The sequence below is a fragment of the Mastigoproctus giganteus genome, chromosome 4, assembly GCF_048544385.1.
Source record: "Mastigoproctus giganteus isolate SK-2022 chromosome 4, ASM4854438v1, whole genome shotgun sequence".
Taxonomy (NCBI): domain Eukaryota; kingdom Metazoa; phylum Arthropoda; class Arachnida; order Uropygi; family Thelyphonidae; genus Mastigoproctus; species Mastigoproctus giganteus.
Window position 1 is genome coordinate 227732302 of NC_143578.1, and position 17233 is coordinate 227749534.

At 37.1% G+C, this 17233-nt stretch overlaps 1 protein-coding gene across 2 annotated transcripts in view; it reads left to right on the top strand.

Moving 5' to 3' along the window:
- Sec71 (ADP ribosylation factor guanine nucleotide exchange factor Sec71) overlaps positions 1-17233 on the top strand; it is a 508300-nt gene that overhangs the window by 70083 nt on the left and 420984 nt on the right. For both annotated transcript variants that reach the window (XM_090371201.1, XM_090371202.1), the window contains exon 9: positions 11165-11399. In XM_090371201.1, coding sequence (XP_090227327.1) covers positions 11165-11399 — 235 coding nt within the window. The remainder of the gene's footprint in view (positions 1-11164; positions 11400-17233) is intronic.

Here is a 17233-nt window from a genome sequence, read left to right on the forward strand (position 1 = left end):
GAGTGTATCGAAATCAGGCAACAACTCAGCGTTGTTATGAGCCTATATGAGAGTTGAAGGACAGGGTGGATGCCCTCAAAGGAACTAAATTGAGGGGCCCATCAAGCTCTCAGCTGCCCACATCAACGCCAGAGCTTGCACTTGGTCATCATGCAACACAGTGGCAACCCCCAAGGCAGAATGCACTGGTCCTACAGGAACTAGTAGTTGTTGGTGACTCTATTGTCAGGGAAACGGGGTACATACTTTGTAAAAAGGATAGGTGGAACAGGACCAGGGTATGTCTGCCAGGGGCAAAGGTTGATGACGTAGAGCGGATATCATCTTTTAAGGGCACAAAAGGAGATATAGTTGTACACATTGGCACTAGTGATATCAAGAGTAAGAGACCGGCAGAATTACTTAACAAGTACAGGTCACTGTTGAAAAAAAGCCGTGAATTAGGGTTGAATTTGAAAATGTTTGCAATTCTGCCCAGACACGATAGGAGGGAGTATATGATGAGAGCCTTGTTGATCAATTCGGCCCTGGAAAGATTGTGCAAGGCTCAAGGGGTAGAATTTTTTTCAGCCTGGACTGTACTTGTTAACAGGAGAGACTGCTTCTACAGGGATGGGATACACTTAAATAGAAAGGGTGCAAGAATATTTGCTGATGCTATCGAGGCAGTGTTAGGTGGGTCGGAAAACTGCTAGCTTGGGGGGAGACAAATAGATTAACAGTAGTCACTGGCAGAGGTGAAAGACATTCTTGCACTGCTTCTATTGGAATGAACAGAAGCCTGAAAAACAAGATGCAGGATATTTCAGAGACTGCTGGGAGTCATTGCGGTACAAGTAAACACATGGGTTGTGTTAGGGTAGCTAAGAATAGAAACAGGTGCATGTATACTTGCATGTACACCAATGCTAGGAGTTTAGTAAATAAATTTGATGAATTTGAGGTATTGCTCAAAACATCAAAGGCAAATATTGTTGGGATATCAGAGACGTGGTGTCACAGATATAAGGAATGCAGAACTGGAATTTGGGGAGTACGTCTACAGAAAGGATAGACAGGATAGGAAAGGAGGAGGGGTTTGCTATTAGTTAAGAAACACATCAAATCCAAGGAAGTGAAGCCAGTCGACATCACTGGACAGTGCAGTGTCGAGTCAGTTTGGTGTGACAAAAGCATTGGGAGATCAAAATTGAGAGTAGGAGTTTGCTATAGGCCTAATGACTCTGATGAGTATAATAAGAAAATGTACAGGGAAATAGAATGGGCCAATAAATCAGAGAATCTTATAATGGGGGATTTTAATTTCCCAGATATTGACTGGAATTTGGGGGTTGGTCACTCACACACTAGCAAGGCTTTTGTGGATTTATTGGATGATTGTTTTCTACATCAGCATGTTCGTGAGGCAACTAGAGGGAGTAATACTCTTGATTTGATTATCAGTAGTGATTCTTCATGCATTAAGAATCTGCAGATAAATGAACCACTAGGTGGAAGTGATCACAGTGTGCTGAAGTGGGATTTACTCAAAGAGGTAACTACCATTAGGGGTAAAGGGAAGGGTTATTGCTTTCGTAAAGGCGACTACGATGGACTGAGACAGTATTTAAATTTTATACAGTGGGACAAACTGATGATGTTACCAACAGCAAATTCAAAATGGGTAGCATTCAAAGAACTTATCTTGGAAGCTACTAGGCTTTACATACCAACTAAGAAATATTGTTCAAGGTTTAGGCCTAAGTGGATGTCAGATGAACTAATGAGACATATGGCAGAGAAGAAAAATGCATGGAATACATACAAATTAACATGTGACACAGAAGCCTATGATAGATACAAGTTGATCTGTAACCAAGTTACAAAGGAGGTTAGTCAGGCAAAGGCAGATTACGAGAAATCTTTGGCAAGGGATGCAAAGAAAAACAGCAAAGAGTTCTTTACTTATGTAAACTCTAGAAGGAAGGGGATGAATCAGATTGGTCCACTTGATATCGATGGGTCAACTGTAGATGATTCTGCTCAGGTAGCTAACAAACTAAATGAATATTTTGCATCGACATTCACACGAGGAGTTATTCAGCGAGTGGAATGACAGAGGTGTATTCAACTCTGGCAGTGAGCTAGATGATTTTGTAATAACTGAAAAGAAAGTGGAGGAGAAATTGTTGAAGGTAAACATAAGAGTCACCCGAGGTGGATGGAATCTATCCACTTATATTAAAGGAGGCAGCAAAGGAAGTAAGCAAACCCTGAGCCATAACTATGAGAGCTTCCTTGGATTCAGGGAAGTACCCACAGACTGGAGATGCGCAATCATCATCATCAGCCATTTTAAATCCACTACAGGATGAAGGCCTCTCCAGCAACTTTCCAGTTCCTTCTGTTTTGAGCACTGGCCATCCATTTACTACCCACGAACTCATGAATTTCATCTGTCCATCTCCGCCTTTGTCTTCCATGTTTTCTTCTAGCTCCTCTTGGATACCATTCTGTTATTTTCTTAGTCCATCTGTCATCATGTCTTCGAGCTATGTGTCCTGCCCAAGACCATTTTAGTTTTTTTGTTTTGATAAGAATGTCCTTTACTTGAGTTTGCTGCCTAATCCATGTGTTTCTCTTCTTATCTAACAGTCTGATTCCCAATATGATTCGTTCCATTCTTCGCTGTGTAGTTCTCAGCTTCTCTTCCATTCTTTAGGTGAGTGCCCAAGTTTCACTTCCATAAGTCATGGTGGGGAGTATACATTGGTTCATTATTTTAAGTTTCAGACAAACTGGGATATTTCTCTTCAGTATGTGACTATATTTCCTGAATGCTATCCATCCAAAATTTATTCTTCTCTTGACTTCCAGCCATTTATCATTATTATAGCTAATAACTTGTCCCAGATAAGTATATGACTCCACCTTTTCAATTACTGCTCCTTCAATTATTATTTCCCTTTCTGTGGCATACTTGTTCATCATTACTTTTGTTTTAGCCATATTCATCTTTAGTCCAAAATCCTTACTAACTGTGCATAACTGATTAAGATTTTCCTCTAATTCTTTGGGATCATGGCTTATGACCACAATGTCATCTGCAAATCGTAAATGGTTTAGGTACTCTCCGTTCACATTGACTCCTTTCTGTGACCAGTCTAATCTTCTGAAAGCTTCCTCAAGGGCAGCAGTAAACAGCTTCGGAGATATTGTGTCTCCTTGTCGAACTCCTTTCTCAATTTTAAATTTCCTACTGTCTTTGTCTAGTCTAATAAAGGAGGTAGCACTCTCATATATTTTCTTCAAAATCATAATATATGGGGTATCAATGCCTTGTCTTTCCAGTGCCCGAAACATTGCCTTATGCTGTATAGAGTCAAATGCCTTTTCATAATCCACAAATGCCAAGCATAATGGTGTTTTATATTCATTTGCTTTCTCCATTAGCTGTGATATTACTTGAAGGTGATCCATAGTTGAGAATCCTGTCCTAAAGCCAGCTTGCTCTTTCGGTTGATTCTCGTCAAGTATTCTTTCTAATCTGTTAGTGAACAATTTGTTCACCCTTGTGAACAACTTCACCCTTGTGAACTACAAGTTGTTCACCCTTGTGAACAACTTGTAGATGTGGGATAACAAGCTAATTGGTCTATAATTTCCAATTTCTGATTTATCTCCTTTCTTATGCAGCAAAACTATGATTGCATTATTCCACTGCTTAGGCGTCACACCTTTTCTAATGCACTTTGTGAAGAGCCTTGCCAGTTTTTGTGTTATGTCTCTTCCTCCCAATTTTAACAACTCTACAGTAACTTCATCTTCCTCCGGGGCTTTCTGATTCTTCATTTTCTTCAATGCATGTTCTACCTCATCAGGAAGAATATCGGGTATGTCGTATGTGTTGCTACTTTGCAATCCATCTTCCCCATTGCTGGCATTATTCCCCTGCTCCTTGTATAATTCTCTATAGTAATCTTCTGCTATTTGAATTATACCTTCTCTGCTGTTTATAAGTACACCATCGCTATTCTTCAGTTTCAGTATCATTTGTCTTTCTATATTACTGCTCATGGCTGCTGATTTAAATCCTTTGTTTTCCCTTAATGCTTGTTCTACTTTTCTTGTGTTAAATCTTCTTATGTCCTCTCTGAGTCTCTTTCTAATGGCTTTGCATAACTCAGTATACTCAATTTTCTCCCTGTCAGTGTTTTTCTTGCTTTTCATTTGTCGTCTTCGGTTCATCATGACAAGTGTTTCTTGACTAATTTTTTCTTCTTTGGATTTCTGTTTCCCTATAGGTTTCTTGGGCTTTATCACTTTCAGAAAGTTGTAATATTCCTCATCGATATCTTGGTCCTGAACAGTCTGCAGAAGCTCAAACTTGTTCTTAAGTTCCAGTACATACTGCTTTTTCTCCTCTTCTGTTATCTCAAAGACCTTTGTATTATTTACTCGAGTCAGTTTTTTTCCTTTCCTTGCCTACATCTATATCAAGTGTACATCTTACCATTCTGTGATCATTTCCAACATTTATCTTATTCAGGATGATAACATCATTCACAATATATCTTCTGTTAGTGAGGATGAAGTCTATTTCATTAGTAGTTAATCCATTTGGACTCTTCCATGTCCACTTTCTGTTCACCCTTTTCTTGAAAAAACTGTTCATTATTGACAGCCTTTGAGATTCTGCAAATTCCACATCTTTCACCTCTTTCATTTCTTTCACCAATTCCAAAATTTCCTATAGTTCCCTTTTCTGTGTTGTTTTGTCTTTTTCCAACCTTAGCATTGAAGTCTCCCATAATAATAGTGTAGTGGGTTTTCTGCTCATCTAGAAGACTGAATTTCGGTGTACATTTCTTCAACCTCTTCATCATCATGGCTCGATGTTGGTGCATAAATCATTATAATCTTTAGCTTGTACCTCTTAGAAATCTTGAGTATTAGTCTTGACACCCTTGGTGATGTACTTTTGAATTCCAAAATGTTGTTTTTAAAATCTTTATGGACCAGAAATCCAACTCCACCTTCACTCCTTTCACTGTTTCCATTGGTGTACAGCAGATTTCCACTTGATAAACTTATAAGTGATTCATTTCTTCTTCTTGTTTCAGCCAAACCAATGATATTCCAATTCACATTTTCTAATTCCTTTTCCAGCTCTAATATCCTGTCTTCACCGATGAGTGATCTTACGTTATAACAGGCCAGGTTCAGTTTCCGTGCATGGCAGCCTGGTCGTACCCAGAGATTCTTAGCACCCTCTGCTTCCACTGTGATCCTCTCGCTGCCGTAAGAGGGAGAGTGAAAGCTGCTGGGGACTGAGGGCCATTTGTTTCGTCGTGCTGAGATGTGAAAATGTGACCCCAATTCACAAAGGAGGATCAAAGGCCGACACAAGTAATTATAGACCTGTGAGTTTAACTTCTGTGCCAGGAAAATTAATGGAGGCACTGGTTAAAGAAGCACTGCAGGATCATCTAGACAAGACTTCAGTTATAACTCGGACACAGCATGGTTTTGTTAAGGGGAAGTCTTGCCTGACCAATTTTATTGGATACTATGATGCAGTCACAAAAGAACTGGATGCATGGAATAACTTTGATATTATGTATACTTAGATCTTGGAAAGGCTTTTGATACTGTTGCTCACACTGGTAGATTGCTGCACAAATTGGAGCAGTGTGGCATTGGAGGCAAATTGCTGCTATGGATAAAGGGGTGATTGAGGGGGAGAAGACAGAGAGTGGTAATCAATGGACACTGCTCATCGTGGATTAATGTTATTAGTGGAGTCCCTCAGGGTTCCGTGTTGGGTCCATTGTTGTTTTCTGTATTTATAAATGATATTGATGATGGTATATCAAGCTTAATGTCCAAGTTTGTAGACGATACGAAGGTTAGCAGGGTTGTCAAGGACACTACTGACACTATGCTGCTGCTGCAACAGGATCTTGAAAAGTTGAGCAGATGGGCTGAGAGGTGACAAATGAAGTTTAACATTGACAAATGTAAAGTACTACATATGGGAAGCAGCAACCCCAGAGCAACGTATCAACTCTGTTGTACTACACTGATAGTGATAGAGAAGGAAAGGGACCTGGGGTTCGTTGTGCAGGCAGATATGAAGTCCTCTGAGCAGTGCAGACGGGCTGCAAGAGTAGCTCATGGTGTATTGTCAATGATATATAGGAATTTTTCTAGCAGGGATAAGGAGGTAATTATTCCCTTGTATAAGGCAATGGTCAGGCCACACCTAGAGTACTGTATACGGGTTTGGAGGCATCATTTCAAGAAGGATGTAGAGCTGCTGGAATGAATACAGAGAAGGACAACAAGATTAGTGAATGGAACAAAGGAGGGTGCTCTTACGAAGAAAGGCTTAAGTTTTGCAAATTACAGTGTCTGGAGACTAGGCACCAGCGAGGTGATCTGATAGAGGTGTATAAAGCCTTGAATGGTTTGAGCATGCTCAATGCTGATGGGATTCTTCCTCTTGCTCAGAATAATCACCTGAGAGGGCATAAATTCAAATTGAGGAAAGACATGTAGGATAGATGTGCGGAAATTTGCCTTTAGCCAGCGGGTGGTTGGTTGGTGGAACAGACTTCCATCCCTTGTTGTGGAAGTTGATAGCTTAAATAAGTTTAAGGCTCAGCTGGACAGGTATTTCGAATGAACAGATGGGTGAAGTGGTTTTTTTTTTTTTTTGGGCTAATGTCGCATAAGCTTGCTTTCTTGCATCAAATGCCTCTACTAATGCTAATGCTAATAATCATAGTGCTGCACTTCCTTTTATATCAGAAAAAGAAATAATAAAAGCCAATGAAAAATATTTTTTTCCAGCTTCATTATAAGCCTCTAAAAGTTGGATTTAAAAAAAAAATTATGACTAAATGTGATGAATTCCTAAAAATGATTTTTGCCATTATGAATATGATATTTTATATTTAGGTTACTTGTAGTGCTTTTGACAAAGTGAAAAATGTTAAAAAAATATTAATGTTTTGTTGTATTATGAATAAATAAATAAATTCAGTTTATTTGGTTTAATGAACTACTGATATGTAATGTTCTTATCACCACCTACCCAACATACAAACACAAACACAAATTGCCATTGATAATTGTGTTCACAGTTTGAATTTGTTGGATTAAAGAACAGCTGGATCAGTATTAAGGGAGTTTATTTTATCGGAGTGGAGATCTGTCTAAAGAAGTGATTTTATTAGAAAAAAGATATCAATTGAGAGTTTTGCAAGAGTTTTTTATGCAAAACTCTCTTGCACAGAGAGTTTTGCATAATGGACTTCTGAGTTCATTTACATGGAATTTAGGGAAGTAATGAAATATTTGAGCTCTTTTCCTTAAAGATATCCAATTTTGGTTTTGAGCCATTTCTTTTCTAAGTCGATTTTTATTTTTATCCAAATTTAATGCTGGTCCATTGTAGATTCACAGATTCAACTGATAGAAGTCCCTTCAAGTTAGATGAAATAGAAGCAGACTAGACCTTACAAAATTGATTAAAGAAAGTGGGAAGAAGTAATACATCAGAAATGGTACTTTGAAGCAATTATTGTTAACATTAAAGGAGACATTTTTATTCAGCAGCAGGGAGTGAGTAAAATGGAGGATGCCATCTTTTATAGAAAAGAATTCATTGTTATTCTTCTAGAGATTAAAGAAGATAGAAGGTTTGACTGCATCAAATGCAGACAAAAAATCAATAAAAATTAATGTCTTGTTGACTTTTGGCATTGACAGCTTTCAGTCACCAGAAAGGTAGATTTCAGTGAGGTTTGGAAGAGTTGATACCTTCTTCATTCCACACTAGATATGGCAAAAGAAGTTTTATGTAAGAATCTGGGATGTCAGAGCTGGCAGCAGAATTGTGAAGATGCTTAAAAACAAAAGAAATGGCTTTGGGATTGGTTCCAAACTTCTAAAAATTGCAGATTTGCTTTTACAGAATAGGAAAGGGTGGAATAAACTCACTGAGAGAGTAGGAATATCTCTCTCTCTCTTAAACATCTGTTAAAAGAAGTAAAGGGTTAATATATATGAATTGCCAAATTTTAGGACAAAACGAGGTATATGCAAGACTTTACACTTGTCAGTGGAAAAGAATTGATTGCTTTCTTTAAAATGTCTAAGTTTAATGTAACTGGCAAAAGAGCATGGATTAACAAACAAGACAGATCAGCCTCATTCACCTCCTCATCAGATATAGTAGTAGTAGTAGTAGTAGTAGTGGCACATGATGCAAGAAAGCAAGTGTATGAGCTTATGCAGCATCAGCCAAAAAAAAAAAAAAAAAATCACACCATTCCCTCCAAATGCCTGTCCAGTTCCTCCTTAAATTTATTTAACCTATCAACTTCCACAACGACAGATGGAAGCTTGTTCCAGCAATTAACCACCCGCTGGCTAAAGGCAAATTTCTGCACATCTATTCTACATCTGTCCTTTCTTAATTTGAACTTATGTCCCCGTAGGTTGGTAATCTGAACAAGTGGAAGGATCCCATCAGAATTCGGCGTGCTCAACCCATTCAAGGCCTTATAGACCTCAATCAGATCACCGCGCAGGTGCCTAGTCTCCAGCCACTGCAATTTGCAGAACTTAAGCCTCTCTTGGTAAGAGAATCCCTTCATTCCCCTCACCAATCGTGTTGCTCTTCTCTGTACACGCTCAAGCAAATCTACATCCTTCCTAAAATGAGGCCTCCAGACCTGTACGCAGTACTCAAGGCGTGGCCTGACCGTTGCCTTATACAGAGGGACAATCACCTCCTTTTCCCTGCTAGCAAAATTCCTATATATCATTGACAAAACCCCATGACCTGCCCTTGATATACACATGATCAAGCAATTCAAGAAGACTAAGCAACCAAAAATGTTGATTTAATCATGTCTTTAAATGAGACATTTTCTTCATAAGTGTTATCATCAAGGAATAAACTATTCAAACTCTTTATATGCCACAATAAATAATTTTAATAAATGAGCACATGTAAAATCTCTACCAGGTAATTGTTCATATGCATAATGAGTCAGAACAAGGATTATGAATTAACTTTTCTCGAACTGCTGATGTCATGCCATATGAGGCATGTCCAATCCAGAGAGGCTGTGAACATTCTCAGACAATGGATTTGTTTTGCCTCCTACAGAATGTCAGTAGTTAGAGAAAGGCTAATTTATAATCTTTGTTCTCACTCCTTATACATGTGAATAAGGATGTGGAGGACTTGTAACATGATGTTCTTGATTTTAATTATTTATTATTGTGTATAAAATGTTTAAATAGTTTATTTCTTGATGAAAATGCAAACTTTTTAACTCCTTTAGCTTCTTTTGGTCTGACAGGTGGAAATATAGCTTAAACGTAGGTGACAGATATTTTATTCAAAAGGAGATTTGCTTTCTTTCTTCCGTTTAAGGCGGAACGCTGACTAAAGCTCAAAGTTCTGTCAAAATTAGTTTTGCCACACAGTTAATATAGATGCAAAAAAAAAAAAAAAAAAGTCAACTAGATTGACATGGCAAATAGGAAGCATCTTCCATGAAAAAATGCTTAAAAAATTCAATACATATGAAAATAATCATGAATTAAGGAGAAAATGTCACCTTACTTTTGCTGAAGATTTATCATTTGCAATTTGGTGGGAGAACAATTCGTGTAAATTAGGGATAAGAAAAGAAGCAAAAAATAAGACAGTGATCCGATTTTCATGGGAATTCCCAATTGTAGAAGTTAAAATTAGAAGAGTTTGTGAAAATTAAGTTCAGATTATTATCATATCTAGTGTAAAAGTTGACAATTTACAGTAAGTTCAGGGATATAAAGTTATCTATTATAAAATTAAATCCTCAAAAAGTAGCATGAGCAAATTAGTATTAGCAAAATGCCAGTGCAACATAGCCAAAAAAAAACAAAAAAAAACTTTATTTGCCCATCTCTTCTAATAATTTGTCCAGTCCTTTAAATTTATTGGTGACATATTTTAAATTAATAATTTGAATTATCCAGGCATAAATTATAAAAAAAATTTCTAGAATAGATGGAAAATTATATATTGATTAATATTTAAAGTGGATTCTACAGATCCACTTTAAAAGCATAACTTTCAGAGGAATAACTTTTATATTTTATAGATGTCTAATAAAGTTTGAGAGAAACATTCTGTTGTAGTATCAACTAGTCAAATTTTTTTTTTTTTTTTTTTTTTTTTACACAGTTAAAGTTTACAGCTAGTTATAATTTGACAATTTCTTTATTTGGAAAAAATGACCACTATCTTTATGAACACAAGATGACCAGGCAAAAATTTTAATGCAAGCATATAAGGATTGTGGTTTAAAAATTGGATGTTGTAAACCACCTAAGTTATTTAAAAAAAAAAAATGCTCTTGTCATTACAAATATGATATTTGATTGTAGTATTTTTAACCATGAGAAAAAATAAGAAATACAATATTATGACTATCAAATATGACAAATATGACTATCAAATATAAGTTTTTTTGCAATAACTACTGAAATTTAAATAATCAGCATTAGTGAGCAGAAGAGGTTCAACCTTAAGAAGTCAGGTGAGTTATTTTACAACTTGGGATTTTCTTAGCTGGAGAAGGTTTTAAGCTTTTGGAAAGTTGGTTATTGTGGTGGGAGTACATCGTTTAGAATTTCTCTTAGAATTTTTTTAACTATTCTTAATAGTGTCCTTTGTTAGAGTTCAGAAATAATTCTTTTTTTTTAGTTTTGTTTCATCATAATGAATGAATCCCAAGGTGGCTTTTGAAATTCTGAAACAGCCAGATTAGTTATTTTACTAAAGTTTACTAAGTATTTTGTTTAACAGCTCAGCCCAAAATTAACTGTTTGCTTTTAGCTATAAATTCCAGACTTATTTTTAAGAATTTTCAGAATGTAGTGAGGATTTTGGAATATTGTTGTTTCTCAACATCTCAAAAATTATGGCACATTGAATACACTCTTTCAGATATGGGTAGAAGCAAATGTGTTAATTAACAGTTTGCACTGATTTTTGCCATTATTTAAATTTTTAAAGTTATATATTCTGTATGTTCAATTTTATTGTGCTTTGACTTTTTTTTTATTTTTTTTATTTGATTATTTGATTGTTTTTTTTTTTTTTTTTTTTTTTCAGATCACACGAACTTCGTTCCAAAATATTATCTCTGCAGTTATTACTGTCAATCCTTCAAAATGCAGGCCCTGTGTTCCGTTCCAATGACATGTTCATTAATGCCATCAAGCAGTATCTATGTGTTGCTTTATCAAAGAATGGTGTATCTTCAGTACCAGAAGTTTTTGAATTATCACTTGCAATATTCTTAGCCCTCCTTCAAAAGTTTAAGACTCACTTAAAAATGCAAATTGAGGTATTTCCTTTCTGTGTGTTAATTTGTAGTTTTCTTTTTGTGTGAAGCAATAAAAGTACCAAAAAAAAAAGCCTAATTGTACTAAATATAACTAAAATTTTGTGTTGTCTACTGCAGCATTCAGGTATTGATATGTAGGAGGCAAGTTGACCTAACCCTGTGCACTGCCAGGTAACATTTTTTTGAAAGATTGACTGTATTGAAAGAAATTTGAGAATGTATGTTGTAAATGTTGAGTTATTACTGTGACAATGCATTATCACAGTAATAACTCAACATTTACAACATACATTCTCAAATGTCTTTCAAATTAGTCTTACCTGGAGGTATTCTGGATTCTCTGATTGATTTGTCTGTGATATATTGTGATTAGGGCTTACAGTACTGGTCAAAATCTTAATACCGATATTTCGGTATTTTTAATTTATGAAACCGGGTTACCGGTATTCCAAAAACAAACGTTTTTCTCATTAAATTTTGATGACAATTAGGTGCAATAAAGTAAGGAAAAAAAACAAGTAATGTAATTACTTGAATTCATGTTTTAAATAAACTTTTATTGCAATAATAAATATTCTGAAAAAAATCATAAAAATGCAGTTTTTCTAAAAACAAAAAAATACATATTGTTACTGCAAAGTTTAGTTATGTTTAAGCATCCACACTACCTGTCCGAATAAAGTGAACTCTTAAGAAACATAAGCAATCAATAGTATGATCGTTTAAAATGGATCTAATTCTGGTACATATTTGATTAGCAGCAGAAAACGCCCTTTCGGATTCTATTCTGGTAGTGAGATAATCGTAGACGATCTCAGTCCATATTTTCTAGGCTTTGAACTGTTTTAGCAAAAATAATTAAAAGTATTTCATTAATTTCCGACTCAAGTTCATCTCTTAAAATGTCATTGGAGCCGGGCAATTTCTTATTTTGGAAAGAACTTGCAAACACTGATATTATGTTCCATGTTGGTCTTCCATGGTTAAATTATGTTCATCATTTTCTGAAGGAGAAAGACGTTTTATTCAGCAAAGTAAAATTTTCACTATAGTATCTTTACTGAGTCTGGGAGAGAGCAAAGAGTGGGGATAAGGAATAAAGAGAGCAAAGAGTGCAGTTAAGGGATTCTTCACATATATAAATGCAAAGAATAGAAGGATATCAGATTGGACCCTTTTGTAATGGATGTGGGATTGTATTGGATAACATAACTGAAGTTGCAGATCAACTCAGCAGTTACTTTGCATCGATATTTACATACCCCCCCCCCATTGTGTCAATGAGATATTATGGAAATGAAGTTGAAAAAAATGCAATTGATGTTGAAATTTCAAATGATTATTTAATGAGAACTTTTGCGCCTACAGGCGAGTAAGGCTCCTGTGGTTGATGGCATATACCCTATAATCTTAAAGGAGGCGGCAAGTGAGTGCATTGAACCATTAAGACTAGTTATGAGAGCATCACTGGAATCAAGAGAGATTCTGTTGGATTGGTGTAAATTGGAACATAAAGGTGGTTCTAGGAGTGTAATGGAAAATTACCAACCGGCCGGTCTAACTTCAGTAGTAGGGAAAATAATGGAAGCAATGATCAAATGTGGAATTCAGGATCATTTAGATGGAAATGGAATTCTGTAGGATACACAGCATGGTTTTGTAAAGGGAAAATCATGTTTAATTAATCTGGTTAGCTGTTTTGACAGGGTCACTCAAATTATTCCCTAAGTCCAGACTTAGGGAATAATTTCGACATAGTTTATTTGAATTTCAGCAAAGCATTTGACTCAGTCCCACATGAGTGGTTACTTTATAAGTTGGAGCAGGCTGGAATCATAGGGAAAATCCTTAGATGGATGGCACGATGGCTTGAGGGCACCAGGCAGAGGGTTGTGATAAAATGTTATTCCTCAGATTGGGTTAATGTAAGAAGTGGGGTTCCCCAAGGATCAGTATTGGGACCACTGTTGTTTTTGATTATCTTAAATGACATCTATGAAGGATTGGAGGGTGTGAGGTCTTGCGCCTTGCAGATGATGTGAAGATCAATAGAGTAGTTAATGATCACCGCCAAGCAGAGCTTCTTCAGAGTGACCTAGATAGACTTCTGGAATGGTCAGAAAAGTGGCAGCTATGCTTTAATTTAGCAAAATGCAATGTCTTACACCTGGGGAACAGCAACCCCAAAATAACTTATACACTTGGTGGAGTTGAACTAAAGTCAGTAGTGGAGGAACAGGACTTAGGAGATACGATAGTCAGACATGAAGTTGTCCGAGAATTGTGGACAGGTTGCAATGTTACATGGTGTCCTATCGATGATTTTTCGAACATTTGCTAGAATGTTTGATAAATCATCGATAATTATGTTCATAATCACATAAAGGTGATTTTATAACCGTTACGTGATTAACAATTATTTTTTTTAAAAATGAGTACCGAAAAACCGGTCTTTTTGTATCAATATCAGATTATCAGATTCACCAACAGACTGTCAGATTTTAAAGGGGGTAAAGAAAATATTATTATTCATGTGGGGACAAACGATATTAAACGTACACGATCTGACGATTTGTTGGAAAAATACAGGACCATGCTGAGGAAATGTCGCGAGCTAGGCCATAATGTCTATGTGTCTGCAATTCTGCCCAGGCACGATAGGAGGGATTATATGTTAAGAGCCTTGTGGATTAACTCAAGACTTGAAGGAATCTGCAAGGCTTTAGGGGGTAAATTTCTATCAGCATGGCCCACACTTGTAGGTAGAAGGAATTTGTTTTGTAGAGACGGGATACACTTAAACAAAGGTGGTGCAAAAGTTTTTGCCAGTATTATTGAGGATACCTTAAAGGCTCAGGGAAACTGCTAGTTAGGGGGGATGTGGGTAATACTGACACGCGTTTATCTGATAATATTGGTCAATGTAACTCTTGCACATACCTTAAGAGTTCTTATCTGTTACCCCAACTGGACGTATTATCTAGATGTTCTGGGGGCAAAGACGTTTCACGTGAGCAGGTAGCTAATATCAGGGAAGAGAGCCTAAAAAACTTCAAGGGTTGTGTTAGGGTTGTTAAATATACAAGAACAGTAAATCTTAATTGTTTATACAGTAACGTTAGAAGTGTCGTCAATAAAATGAGCGAATTCGAACTGCTGGTTAAAACAAGTAACGCAGACATAATAGGGCTTACGGAGACGTGGTGCCACCCGGAAATTGGGGATGATGAGTTTCAGTACGGCTTGTATAATGTATTTAGGAAGGATAGAGTAGATAGAAGGGGTGGTGGGGTAATGCTTCTTATCAGAAGCAGCCTGAGTGCGACGATAGCTTTCCCAGATTCAGACATTTCACATGCTAGTATAGAGTCTGTATGGTGTGAGATAGTTGGAAACAAAGGTACAATGCGAGTAGGCGTAATCTACAGACCAGGTGATTGTGAAGACTATGACAAAAGCCTCTACATGCAAATGGAATGGGCAAGTAAGCGTCAATGCCTTATTATGGGTGATTTCAATTTGCCTCTAATTGATTGGAGTAAATGGGAAGGAAACTCGACATGGGGAAGAAAATTTTTAAATTAACTAGATGACTGTTATTTGTATCAACATGTCAGGGAAAGTACTAGAGAAAAGAATATCCTAGACCTCATCATCACACATGAATCAGATGACATAACAGGGCTGACAGTAGAGGAACCAGTAGCAGGAAGTGATCACGGAGTTCTACGGTGGATGATGATGAGAGAGGTAGCAGAAGTAAAAGGCAAAGGAATGGGTTTTAATTTCAGAAAAGGAAATTACGATGCCTTAAGGTACTACATGGCCTCTATTAACTGGGTAGATATCGCGCAGAGAATGAATACAATTGAACTGTGGTACGCTTTTAAAACATTAATCACAGATGCCTTGAATGCGTATATACCATTAAAAAAATACTCCACGAGAAGGGTTCCAAGTTGGATGAATAGTGAAGTTGCCACATTACTTGAGCAGAAAAAGGTGGCATGGAAACGTTACAGAGCAATAAAAAGTACTGAAGCCTATAACAGCTACAAGGTGGTGTGTAATAGAGCCACAGAAAAGGTTCGACAGGCAAAGGCAGTTTATGAGAAATCACTAGCAAACAGAGCAAAGAGGGGGGATAAAGAATTCTTCACATATATAAATGCCAAGAAGAGCAGGACAAACCAGATCAGACCTTTACGTAAGGGAAAGGGGATAGTAATAAATACACCAGCTGCCGTTGCAGATGAACTCAACAGTTATTTTGCATCGATATTTACAAATGAAAAGCCTTTTGTGGCAATGGGAAATTGTGGGAGCGAAGTTAAAAAATATGTAATTAATGATATTGAAATTTCACGAGATTATTTAATGAAAAAACTTTCAAGCCTACAGACTAGTAAGGCTCCTGGAGTTGATGGAATATACCCTATAATCTTGAGAGAGGCGGCAAGCGAGTGCATTGAACCACTGAGGCTGGTTATGCGAGCATCACTAGACTCTGGGGAGATTCCCTTGGATTGGAAAAGTGCAAATGTATCTCCCATACATAAGGGTGGCTCTAAAAGTGAAGTGGGAAATTATCGACCTGTCAGTCTGACTTCAGTAGTAGGGAAAATCATGGAGGCATTGATCAAGGGTGGAATTCAGGATCATTTGGATAGAATTGAAATTCTCAAGGATACTCAGCATGGTTTTGTAAAGGGAAAATCATGTTTAACAAATCTGGTTCGCTATTTCGAAAGGGTCACTCACGAGCTGGATTTAGGGAATAATTTCGACATTGTTTATTTAGATTTCAGCAAAGCTTTTGACTCAGTCCCACATGAGCGGTTGCTTTATAAGCTGGAACAGGTTGGAATCACTGGGAAAATCCTTAGATGGATAGAAGGATGGCTTCAGGGCAGGAGGCAGAGGGTTGTGATAAATGGCTATTCCTCAGATTGGGTTGATGTAAGAAGTGGGGTTCCCCAAGGATCAGTATTAGGACCACTGTTGTTTTTAATTTTCATAAACGACATTGATGAAGGGATAGAGGGCGTGATGTCTAAATTTGCAGATGATGTTAAAATTGGTAGAGTAGTTAATGATCACTGTCAAGCTGAGCTTCTTCAGAGAGACCTAGATAGACTTCAAGAATGGTCAGAAAAATGGCAGCTGTGCTTTAATCCAACAAAGTGTAAGGTATTACACCTGGGAAACAGTAATCCCAAAAAAACTTATTCACTTGGTGGAGTTCAACTAAACCGAAGTACTGGAGGAAAGGGACTTGGGTGTTACGATACGGTCAGACATGAAATTCTCTGAGCATTGTAAACAGGTTGCAAGGAAGGCCCATGGTGTCCTATCGATGATCTATCGAACTTTTGCAAGTAGAGATAGGGACGTGATAATCCCATTATATAAGGCCTATGTTAGACCACACTTGGAATACTGTGTTTAAGTATGGAGACCGCACCTAAAGAAAGACATCGAGCTTCTTGAAAGGGTGCAAAGAAGGGTAACTCGCCTGGTGAGATCGACGAAAGGGCGTCCTTATGAAGAAAGACTTCGAATATGTGGGTTGCAGAGTTTGGAAACTAGACACCTTAGAGGAGATTTGATTGAGGTGTTTAAGGCTCTGAGAGGCATCAGTAAAATGAATGAGGACAAAATTTTCAAGATTATAAATGATGCTAGAACTAGGGGACATAAATTCAAGTTACGCGGGGAAATGTTTAGATTGGACTGCAGGAAGTTTTATTTTAGCCAGCGAGTTATAAATTACTGGAATAAGTTGCCTTCATGGGTGGTAGAGGCCGACAGTTTGGGGAAATTCAAAGGTCATC